Source organism: Venturia canescens, chromosome 7 (genome assembly GCF_019457755.1).
Source record: "Venturia canescens isolate UGA chromosome 7, ASM1945775v1, whole genome shotgun sequence".
NCBI lineage: Eukaryota > Metazoa > Arthropoda > Insecta > Hymenoptera > Ichneumonidae > Venturia > Venturia canescens.
This window is the reverse complement of record NC_057427.1, coordinates 868119-880564: the sequence shown is the minus strand read 5'-3', so window position 1 is coordinate 880564 and position 12446 is coordinate 868119. Positions and strand designations below refer to the sequence as shown.

General features: G+C 42.5%; 1 protein-coding gene across 3 annotated transcripts; it reads left to right on the top strand.

The window, feature by feature from the left end:
- The first annotated feature begins 1429 nt into the window (after positions 1 to 1429).
- LOC122413597 (potassium voltage-gated channel protein Shaw-like) lies at positions 1430 to 7169 on the top strand. 3 transcript variants are annotated; one of them, XM_043424041.1, is made up of 6 exons: positions 1430 to 2049; positions 3696 to 4214; positions 4312 to 4599; positions 5822 to 6031; positions 6279 to 6491; positions 6942 to 7169. In XM_043424041.1, exons 1-6 carry the CDS (start codon positions 1873 to 1875, stop codon positions 7146 to 7148), a joined length of 1614 nt encoding a protein of 537 aa, XP_043279976.1. In that variant the 5' UTR covers positions 1430 to 1872; the 3' UTR covers positions 7149 to 7169. The 3 variants fall into 3 exon arrangements, with proteins under 3 accessions (XP_043279976.1, XP_043279975.1, XP_043279973.1); XM_043424040.1 differs by having other exon boundaries at positions 1430 to 2151; positions 5825 to 6031; XM_043424038.1 differs by having other exon boundaries at positions 1430 to 2151.
- The last annotated feature ends 5277 nt before the right edge of the window (positions 7170 to 12446 follow it).

Genomic DNA, 12446 nt, shown 5'->3' with positions numbered 1-12446 from the left:
GGGTTTATAACCCAAAGAAGACTCCGAGCGGTGCACAGAAGTGGTGGTTTTGCGCCCGCGTGACAGCAATCGCTTCCTTCCATACCCTCTCAACGGACACACGGGGATGAAAAGCCGTCTGGGGGGAAAAATTGTCCCGCGCTTGCGTCCATCCTCCCGCGGTCCATTTGCTCTTCGATATCGAAACGCTCATCCATTTTCATCCCCCAACGAGTGCCGGCTTTTGATACACTCGGTTTCTTTAGCATCGACCGAAAGTCTCGCTCTTTTTCTTATGGGTCACGGGCTGGGAAGAAATTTTTTCATGGCTGTTGGTACGGAAGAAAAACACTTTGCTCGATTCTTCAGATTTTTTCACCGCGGTTTCCTGTTTTTTTCTTTATAACTTGGCGCGAGATATTAATTCGCTAAATTTGTACGAAGCTCGAACTTTATTATCGTTCCCGTTCCTCACGCTGCTCGTTCCCTCATTCGTTATGCACATTCAATAATTTCATTACGAAGAATTTCAATCCGACGATTCAATGGGTTTTCAAGTAATTTCATTTTTGATTTTCACTCAAATTTCATCCCATTACTCTCCTCGTTACGAGGCTTATCGAATCTGCGATGCGAGCTTACGCCCCCGAATAACACGATTTATTACGCGCAGCGCCACTTTCCATCTGATTTTTATTCAGATTTACCGCTCCGGATCTTCTTTCATGATTCATATTATTTCTGAAAAGCCATTTGAATAATCTGTCGATGACTCAAATTCCATTTCGCATAAAACATAACGGGGGAGATAGAAGAATTACTGAAGCTGTTAACAACGGGAGAAAAATCAATTGCACGAGTCAATTGAGCCGGCTGAAAAAGGGGAGTATAGTAAAAACCGATAAAAATAGGCAATATAATCGTATATACAGACCCATATAAGATCCTATCTTGAACGATGCGGACTTTAACAATTCTTGTCACTATCTATCGCAAGTTTTCCCCCAGGGAGTTTATATATGAGCTATTTTTTCCTTTGTCAAGATTTGCAGCCTTGCCTGATCGCTTTTCACGAAAAAAAAAACGAGTGAATCTGCTCTCTCGATAAGTTGTATTACGCCGTCGATTTGCTCACCATTCTTGGTGATGATTAGCACGACGAATGCTGCTTTTAGGATTCGTTAAAAATGCCTTGCCAATCCGCTCGATGCAAAATTCATTTGCGAAATATCCGTGAAAGGCATGAAACGTCGCAGCTATCGTTTCGTTTCGAATTTCTCCGAAGAATGGTCGAAAAATGAGGTAATTCTAAGAAAAAAATGGATAAATTTACGTCTTCCTTTGGGAGCGTGACGTTCGTTGAGGGCGCCATCTGCGCTGAGCTCGTAAATAAACAAGGAAATTTATAGAAGCCCGAGTAAGCGCGCGGTGAGTTTGCTCAAGAGTTCAGTTCGCTCGATGATCCCTCGCATGAAAATCTACAGATCAATCGATTTCGCTCTACAGAAAAGGAGTTTAATTTTTCAAGCGTGAAAGTGACGAATGGATCGCGTGTTGGCTCTTTGCGGATGAGGAACTTGCATCGGTGATAAAGTGCAAATAAAAGGGGAACTAATGACAAAGAATTTTCATTTCAGTTTGTCAGATTGATCAACGTCGGAAATCAAACGAGGAGCGACGAATGAAACATTTTGAAACTTGGGAAAAATACAATTGCACATTCTAAACAGACGTTTTTCCGCGACGTCGCAACGTCTCGGGAAGTCAATGGATGAATTTGGAAAAGTATAAAGAGATAAAAAACGTGAAGAAGTAGTCGAAGAAAGCAGAAGCGATGAGCCGATAAAAAATCGTCTAAGAACCGATGAATCGACTAAAAAATCTAAATATAAGATGCATTCTGGGAACAGAGTTGTATTGAATGTGGGTGGTGTACGTCACGAGACGTATAAAGCAACATTGAAGAAGATACCAGCGACCAGACTCTCGAGGCTTACCGAAGCACTTGTGAATTACGATCCGATACTGAACGAGTACTTTTTCGATCGTCATCCCGGAGTCTTTGCTCAGGTACTTAATTACTATCGCACCGGAAAGCTTCATTATCCGTCTGACGTCTGTGGACCTCTTTTTGAGGAGGAGCTCGACTTCTGGGGACTCGATTCCAATCAGGTTCGTTGAATGTTAAAGAACCTTGGACTCTCAGCTCCTTTTGTATCTCAAGTAAATCATTTTTTCTCTATGCATATAGAGATATTGAGCATTGTTTGCTTTAGCTTCTGCTCTGATATGGAGGAGAGGAGGAGAGAAGCTTCGGTGGCTCTTGTTTCATTTATACTCGACGGCTTGTTATTCTCGTCTGGCAATTTCTCCAGGTTGTTGAATTCTTTCAGAGAATTGGCAATACGCTTTTTAAACGATTAAAAAAAGCCTTTGAAACGCTATTTATATTCTCTGTAGCCGAACACTCGAAATTGGATTTGCTATAAATAATAAAATTGCGCGCTCCATTTTGGATCGTAAGATGAATGAATAATTGATGAAACGGCGATTTGCTTAATCAGGAACAGACATTGTATTCGAAAAACAGCATTAATTGAGCAATTGATTTTCCTTCTATTTTTCCAAGCCTGGTGCTTTTTCCAAGCTTTCCGGAAAGCACGTGAGCACGGAGAGAATTAAACGGTAATATTTAGCGTGAAATTCACTGTTAAATTTACCGGATATATTTGATGATTGCGGGGACATGTTAACGAAAAATATTTATTCCACTAACGCACTGTAAAATTTTTAATATTTTACGGAACTTTCAGTTTTATAATAGAAAATATAGCAGATAGTGAAATTTACGTTGTGCACCACGGTAAAATGTCTTTGCCCTAACGTAGGTATCGATCACTCGTTTCCGAATTTCGTAGCACACTGAAACGGTGATTTACACACCTCAACAAAAAGGGTTGAGCACATAAAAATAATTTCTGGATCGAGGCACTCGACATGAAAAATCATTACGATCATCGCGGAGAAACCTTTTTGAGTAGATGCTAATAAAATTAGCATTGTTATGACGCAGTAATAAATATTAACACACGATATTGGTTATGCGATCATCGTTTTCATTCCATATGCTGTGAAGAATTTTCAACTCGATGTAGAAAAGGAAGAAAAGCGTTTCATTTAAAATTCCAGCTGTGCTCGAAGTTCTATTTTTGATATAGCTTGTTCGTATTAACTAGGCGAGCAACCAAACCGCACAACATTGGACTCGCTCTCGTAAACCATACGGGCCACCCAACATTAACGTTTTAAACGTAGCCATAAACGTGATCGTGTATATATCAGAACCTTTTCGGCCAAAGCGTCCCCTCCCTTCTTACCTCTAACGATAACCTTTGGTTATGCCAACCACGGAACAAAACCATATGACTTGTGAGCCGAGGATTTTGTCCAATAATTAATTAATACATTTATTATTTCTCTCGCGAGCTATTCGGGGCCAAGGACAAATCTATTTCCTGCAGGCATTTTATCTTTGTAACGAATCTCTACGAATTTCTTCGAATATATGAAACTTTCGAGTATACGAATGAAAAAGCATGTTAGAAATATGAGTTGGAAAAGGGCATCGAAAATTAGTGAAATTTATAGGAAAAAAGACTGGAATAATGAAAATGAAGGATATTAAGATTGACGTTGAGTGTTTGTCGATTACCGAGGTTGAGCCCTGCTGTTGGAGCACGTACAGCATACATCGTGACACTCAGACGACATTGGCGATATTGGACAAATTAGAGGTGGACAGTGAGCCACTCGAGGACAAAGAAGTTGCTCGTTTGTTTGGTTTCGAGGAGGATGATAATAGGAGGGGAAATTTAACGAGATGGCAGCGATTGCGTCCTCGTGTTTGGGCATTGTTTTACGAGCCTTATTCATCGACCCTCGCCAAATTGATAGCGTCCATCTCGGTCCTTTTCATTTGTCTGTCGGTCCTGTCGTTCTGCCTTAAAACCAATGAGGCAACGAGAGAGCTTCGGGATTCACGAACGATCAGCGAGGACACGGGGGCGCCGCTGCGTCGTATTAATTCAACAGGAAATGGCATCGAACATAAAAATCGGCTGGACGAGCATGTGACGAACAATCCGATAAAGGGCATCGAGACTCACAGATTTTTTTATTATCTCGAGCATGCCTGCAACGCCTGGTTCACTCTCGAAATGATAACGCGATTTTTGGTGAGTATTTATAGTAGCAAACAAAATTCTGATTCATTTCTCCTAACGGAGCCCAATTCCGTTGACGCGATCTTCCTAAAATCATCACAGTTCACAGGTGACTCCGAGTTTCAAAAGTTTTCTCGTCTCGCCCTTAAACGTCATCGACATGGCGGCCATTTTAAGTTTTTACACCGAGCTAATGATCACCTCGAGTGGCTTCCTCGAAGTCTTTTCCATCGTTCGGGTACTTCGATTATTCAAGTTGACGAGACACTCTCTAGGCCTGAGAATTCTCATGCATACTTTCAAAGCCTCTGCCAAGGAACTCACCCTCCTCGTCTTTTTTCTCCTCCTCGGCATTGTACTTTTCGCCTCACTCGTCTTCTATGCCGAACGACTACAGGTATCTTTTCTCCTTTTCCTTCTATCTCTGTGTGTCTGTGTCACTCTGATCGCGTGTTCCCTCGCATTTACCTAACTCGAAAATGTCTGTTGCGACGTACCAAACCGTTTCAGCTAGCTTTAATAACTCTCTGCTCGAATGGTACATTTCCGGCAGTTAGTACGTTACCATCTTACCTCTCGAAGAATTAGCAAGAAATACCGATGCAATAAATGAGGAACTTGATTATCAAAATCGCCAAAAAAATCGTTCGAATGGCCCATTCAAAATGTAAACAGCATTTTTTTTTTTTTATTTACGAATGCATGCCCAAGTACGATTTTCAATACGATAAAAATTTGTCCTATGTCTGGAAAATAATCGAGTCTTTTGCTACCGAATTATGAATTTCTACTCAACTTATTTAACTTTGAAGATGAAAATTTTCAACGAAACACGAGGGCCCGGTGCACGCGCACGTGATTTTGCAAATACGCATCGCGTTTGCGGCCGAGAAAAGTAAGTTTTCCCCGACATGTAATGAAACGTGACGAAAGTGGAGGATCGGCTTCGCGCGAGTACCTACACGTGCGCATCGTAGAAAAATCTATAATAACTTTTTCTAACCGAATTCAAAGCTTGTACTAAAAAAATATATAGCGCAGGAAAGAGACACGAGGACGTCACGAACCGCATGCATGAGTCGGTTATAGTTTTAGAGAGAGCGCCAATCACTGTAGTTTCTTTTGAAGGGAAGCGTGTTGTACCACTTGGCGTGCGTGTTTTGGCCCTCGCGTGATACACCGCGCTTCGGGTCTTTTCAACTCCATGCCGAGTTCCAGAGCCAGCCGCCTAATGTAGAGGGAATTCTGCACGAGTTTTTCCCAGTATGCGTTGTTCTTTCGCCGGAAATAAAAGAGTTGGGGAAACAAATGTGCGTCACATTGAAATGTAACTATCGGCAAATGGTACTTATTGTTCGGTCTGAATCGGATGGCCGATTGGGGATTCGAGACGTCACATCCCCGTCTGATCGGTCGGAGGGCAACCTACTGAAATACGCCACTTTCATTGTCCAGTCGCGGGGTTTTTCTATAATTTATAATAATGGACGAAATGATATTTATTTCATCGGATGCCCCGTGTTTATTTATTTGCGTTGTATGACGCGAGGCTGTATGACAGAGGTGCGGACTAATTATTATAGTATTGAGTTTGAGGGCGGTGCGTGCTCTTGTTTCAGGAGAACCCGAAAAACGACTTCCACAGTATACCCGGTGGACTTTGGTGGGCACTGGTAACCATGACGACCGTAGGATATGGTGATATGACACCAAAGACCTTTCCAGGAATGTTGGTCGGTGGCCTGTGTGCTCTCGCCGGTGTACTGACTATCGCACTTCCGGTTCCTGTTATCGTCAGTAACTTCTCGAGGTTCTATTCTCATACACAGGCAAGAACATCTCTTTGATCGAACACGCGCGCTTTTTCTCGTTATATCTTTTCTTATGCTCGCTCGCGATTGTCCAAGTGCGGCCCCCTAATGCTCGCGTGAACCAGAAACGCCCGAAGCATTTTGTTACTCTTTTCTCGAATCTCGAAGATGCTTTCAAAAATTCCCCCGATCATTTATCCCGCACAACGGAGCACCCTTATTCTCATCTATTCCTTTTTATGCTCCCTCTAAATGGCATATCCAGGCGCGTAGCAAGTTGCCAAAACAACGAAGGAAAATATTGCCGGCAGAGGGACCTCGCCACGGACGCAGGAACAAACAACAACATTATCCTAATCAAATTGACAACACCGCGACGCACCAGACCTCACTCGTGACCTCGAGGAACCGGAGAAATGTTGCTCCATTCATGCCACGTCCTCCTACCATCGCACTCGAGATTGCTGCACAGTTGCAGGTTTGCCAATTAGTTGCATTTTCTGCGATATCACCCTTGCCGATCACAACTTTAACTTCCCACTTGTGTTTATTCTTCGTTGGAATAATGTGCGAAGAAACCAACCGACCATTATCCTATCTCATCGCCGCGTTCGCGAACTCTCGCTCTTTCGAAACTTTTCCCCAAATAAATCTCGCTAGCAAACTCTCGCGATCGTAACCGTTTTTATAATCTTGGCAAACACTCTCAGGCCACTTTGGGTCCTTTCGACTCCCCAAACAGAACTTGCATTTTTCGTGATTTTATTCTCAAACGATTTATATAATCGAACACGAAAAATTAAGCAGTTCGGGGGAAAATAACTGTCCGCGACTGGGTCAAAATTCTGTGGCAAAAGCCAAGTTGGCCTTGATTTTTCGAATCTCCTCGAGTTATTAAATACAGCGGCTGAATAATTTTCATGCGAAGGTCATCCAAACCACCCCGAGCTCGATTCATCTTCCGGAGTCACGTGGCGATCCATCGGACGCGGAGTTTACCAATCGAGGAGGCTTATCGATCGTGGGAGGCTCGGCGGACGTGGATGAAGGGGTCGATAACGAAGTTTCGAATAATCCCGAGCTCGACGGAGAAATTCGTCGAGGCAATAAACGTGAAATATTAACAAACGAATAAATAATTCCTCTTGTGCTTATCCGAGGTGTGATTAATTTTATTCGGGAAGTGAAAATTTGCTCGCGGGGAATTCGATGATATTGGGAGACGCTGGGAATGATTGATTGAAAAAAAGTTAACGATGAATGAGGAATCGCGTGGTTATATATGGATGTTAAAAAGTTGCTCGCCAGGAAAGAGTCGAGGAGCGTGCCGATAAAAAAATTTGAATAATCTCCCGAAACGTTCGAATCGTTGGGATAAAAGTGGAAGGTTTGAGAATAATTGAGATGTTTGAAAGGTGAAAGGACAGCGAGAGCAGAAAAAGTGGGAAGGAAAAAAGTTGGAAAGAGGGGGAGTGAAGAAGGAGAGAGAAAGGGGAAAAAGATTTTATGGACGAGGAGGCGATACGGTAAACGAAGAGAGCCGAAGGCTGGTTTGTTTTGGCAAAGGCGCAGGCGTCCCATCGACCAGAAGGACCGAACAACGACGACGACTGACGTTCCAGAGTCCGGCCAAGAGTCCTCGTAAGAGCGAAAGAAAGGAGAGAGAAAGCCATCGTTATACACCGCAGCGAACACGATTGCGACTAAAAGCCTTTTCCGACCGATACGCGACTTTTTTTTTCTCATGGCTTTGTTGATACTCTTGATAGAAGCTTCGAGGGCAAACATCCGGTCTATTGAATGTTCCTTCTTGCTATAATATCGGCGTCAATTGTTTGTACATGGAGATTCATGTTAATTTACGAAAGCACCACGAATTCATTAAGTTTCCGCGAGTTACGGTTCCATCGGTTCTTCAGCCTTGACCAGCACTAATATTCCTTCGAGCACGCTCACCGCGAGCTCATCAAATTTTCACCTAAAAATCCAAGCACACGACACAGATTCCCCCCGCAGTACATTTCCATTTCAAGTAAATTTCATCGTAAATTCAAATAAACGAACTTGCTCAAAGTATTTTCGCTTCATCAAACGAATTTTCAATCCATGCGAATATTTATCCTAAATAATAAACTAAAATTCTATTTGAACAGATTGAAATTCTACGATCGCAGCGTAAAAATACTGAATAACTATCAGTCTGAAAAAATGGTATATTTTTAGTTTGCTCGTACCTTTCGACGATAAAAATACTTTACATTCGAAATTCCCAAGAAAATATCGAGTCCGAAGGTTTAAAAAAATTAGCTACTCGCCCTCTTCGTGTCGCAATAGCATTAAGCGAATCTAAACGCCCTCTTCGTCGCTGTCACGTGATATCTGAGGTGGCGCTGCCTGTTCGAGTAATTCCCGTGCGTGTGTAACCTCACTTTAAGAAGCATCAAGACCGTGATCAGTGCAAAATGCGATAATATAACTGTAGCACAGTCGCCTTAGCGCCTTCCCACCTCTCGCGTCTTTTTCATTCATTACATTCCAACTCGAGCGCAATTAAATCGTGCTAATTTTTACTCCAAAAACAATCCTTCTTGCTGGGGAAGGGGCTGAAATTCAAAATGGCGGATCTCCCCGTAGGCATCGTATGGCCGAGGGAGAATGAACCAAGAAAAATGACTATAACGAGTGCGAGTGATTTTCCCTATTTTTATTAATCCTTTGATAGAATAACAAATTAGATTTTGATGTTCTGACAAATTAAGTTACAAATTGCTTCTTTTAAATCGTTTCTCTCGAATTCTGCTTGTACATAAAACATTATGGTTCCACCACAAATTCGCAAACAACATCGGCATCGCAAGGGCTAAGAAAAACGAAGTTTAGAGGTTAAAAAAAAGCTATGAAAAGTTCATAACAGTTTTAACTCGAGTTAGAGCCTGTACATTTACCGATAAAACTGACACGTGTTCGTCATGTTGGTAAACCGGAAGAGTACATACGAGGTTCGTTCAGATTTGCACAAGAATGGAAAGGGTGGGGGAGGAGGAACGGGAGGGAATTGATGTACCTCGAGGAATGGTATTATATGTATATGTGCGGCTATTAAAAGCTTGTACCTAACGATGAAATACGAGTTTCAAGTTGTATTTATCCTAGAGATGGATGAGGCTGATGAGGAGAGAGAACGAAAGGGATGAATGAAGAGGGACGGAAAGAAGATAGAGGAAGGTAGAAAGGAAGAAAAAGAGCGAGAGAGGAAAAGCCGACGCGGGTATACGATATAAAAGAGCTTCTTGATTAGTTCGCGGGCGACGAGAAGCCTCCTCCTTGACTGCTTGGACCACATTCGCTGGATTATCCTTGCCTCGTGTATATCGTTTTCCTTTTCCCTCTCATTTATCTCTCTCGCTCTCTCTCTCTCTCTTTTTTTTTCTCTCGCTTTATCGACGAAACGAACCGCGAGGCTTTTCTTCCCTTTTACATATCATGGGGAGACGATTCAGTGGATTTTGCGGCTATTTTAGCACATCCCCTTGAAAGCACCCTTCACAGTGAATATACATATCGCCATTATCAGCCGAATATATCATTTATTCATCAACGGGTCTCCCTTATTTTGAAATTTTCTCGCAGCAGCTCCCATTTTTCATCATGATTTTGTCATTATTCGCGCGGTTACACTGAAAACTTTTTGCACAACTTTGACGCCCGTTTTTATTTTCGTGAATTTTACAGTGTTCTCTCTGGTACACGAATTTGATGAAATTCCCTCATCCATCTTGATACGATTTCAGCGTTCTGGAATCCACTCCAATGTTTGATGGAATTCGGTCTGTTTGTTTACGTAAAATGTTTGCTGGAGGATTTTTCGGTGGGTGGAAATGTAGTTGATAGTTGTTGAGATATTTTCGATCGCAGTTGGAAGAAGGGTGCGGAGGAGTAACAAGCCGGAGGTTTTGAGGGCCCTGCTTTGATGTGGTTTATCCATACACTCGAAGGGTGCGCGGATAGTGGAAGAATTCGGTAGGCGGTCCGTCGCTGAAAGCTACTCGAGAAATATTCAGCGACAAGCTATTCATCACTCTCCAAATGGGTCCAAAGCTTCGTGTGCTCTCGTTGTGTAGTCTCTCGTAAAAAGCAAACCACCCTCGTCATCTACGTCGATGACGTTGGCGTCGTATGTAGTCGCGGTTGGCGTTCTTCATCGAAAAGGGAGAGAGAGAGGCCAAAACGGGAAGAAAATACGCAGCCTGAAAATCACCTTCTCAAACCTTCTGGAATTCTTGAGAGAAAAGTTCTTAATCCCTTCGCTCTACGATTTCTGGTTGAAGAGATATATATTCATTATTTTGTGGTGCCTCATCCAATCGGAGCCGCGGCTCGAGGCGGCGTCGGGTGGGGGGCAGGGGCGTTGTCCTCTCCCCACTGCTTCGGCCTCGCGATGCGTTCGGTTCGCTGTCGCCGATCATTCGATATCTTTTCGACGATACTTCGGAGAAAAAATTGGCCAAAAAGTTTTTTACTCGGAATGTAACGACGCGACTAGATCTACCGGAGCTTGCTTTTTTTTTGTCGGATGCTGCTCGTATCTTATTCTTGCCGAAAACGTGTTGCAACGCTGGAACGAGGAACGCTTTGTGCGAAGAGCTCTTCGCACTTTAATTCGCGTAAATTTAAGGAGGTTGAAAGTTACATAGCACTGATCGCTTAAACCAGGAGGAGCGCAGTGCTGAAATTTGTCGGAACGCTCGTACACGGGGATCTAAACGTGCTTTAATATATTTGCAAAATAGCCACACGAGTCTGATGGAATATAATGTAATTCAAAGTTCAAAAAGCATACTCGGACCTTGTGGTTATCGTCCTCTGTCACGTAAACTATGTTTCACCCACTCTGCTGTTAGTCAACTTGAACTTTGTATCGCTGTGAGAAGTTTCGGCTTTTGGGGTCCCTCCAAACTTGGCTCTGATTCAACGTGTATGCTCGACACGTTTTATGACGAAAAAAAAATCCATATTCGAGGCTATTTTCTCCGAGGGAAAGTCTCGCGGTCGAACATATAATTGGCATACTGAAAAGGAGAGGAAAAAGTGCTGGATGCTGAAAAACGTCGTTGCGTGGAAAAATAAAACCTTTCCAAAATCCATCGATCGCAAACGCCTTGAACCAGCAGAATCGGAACAACGGGGCAATTCTCGTGGAAGTATTTATTTATCGCGTTTAACGAAACAGCTATGAAAACAGAGCCAGCAGATTGCTTCGCTGCCTCATTTCTCCTGGAATTATTCTATTATCGGTCAAACCTCATCTGGAGTAACATCCCGTCGTTCAGTCTCCGGGGAAATGTTCCACGAGGAAAGATTTAACGCTTGTTAAACATACCGTTCCACCTTCAAAGGCTTACACAGATCGATTGAATCGTGAATATTTAAGATAACCATCATCCAATAAATTTCATTATTTTTAACCCTATACGAGCTACGAGATCATAATTTCACGTCGTTGGAAAGTGTACTTTTTATACCAGAGGGAGGTGGATCAATAAAACCGTAACACGGATGTAACAATGCCAGCAACGCGATGTAGGGGAACATGGGGCAAATTGAACTTTTAAGAAACTAAGACAAATTCATTAATGAGCACACGGTCTTTCACTTGTATTTGAGTCCCAAAACTGACTACCATCGCTAATTTTTCAAATTTCGAAAAGAAAAAATTTCGGGGCAAAACGAACTCGGCCTCTGCGAAGCAAAAAAAATTATAAAAATATATTTCTCGCAATACAGCCGTTGGAAATGACTGCTCCCGGATGTAATGCAAGCTCTGGCATACGAAAAAAGAAATAGGACCCCCTTGAGCCCATTTATTGGATGCACGAGAGGAAAAAATGGGGTTAAGTCGCAGATCGCTTCTAAACCCATTTTTTGGTGACATGTGAAACATGAACTTGGAGTTCACTGCGCCAGGGTATAAACGATATTTCAACTATCTTTAGGTTTTGAAACAGATTCCCGTTCCCTGTAGGTCGGATTTCGTGAAAAACGATTTGTGGGGCAAAACGAGCTCAGCCTCAGAGAGGCATAAAAAATCCGAAAATTGCATTTTTCACAATCAACGCGTTGGAAGCGACGGCGTCCGCGCGTAAGACGAGCTCTGCTATGTGAGAAAAGAAATGGGACCTCCTCGGGCCCATTTATTTCATGTCCGAGACGAATAAATGGGTTAAAATCGCGGATTTTTTCACCAATTTCTTATAACATGAAAAAAATTAACTCCAAATTCACTGCACCAATATATAAATCATGATTCAACTATGTTTATGTTCTAAATCAGTTTTCCCGTTCCCTCTTTCTCGAATCTCGTAAAAAAAAAATGTGGGGCAAAACGAACTCAGCCTCTGGGAGGCATGAAAAATCAAAAAATTAGTTTTTTCGC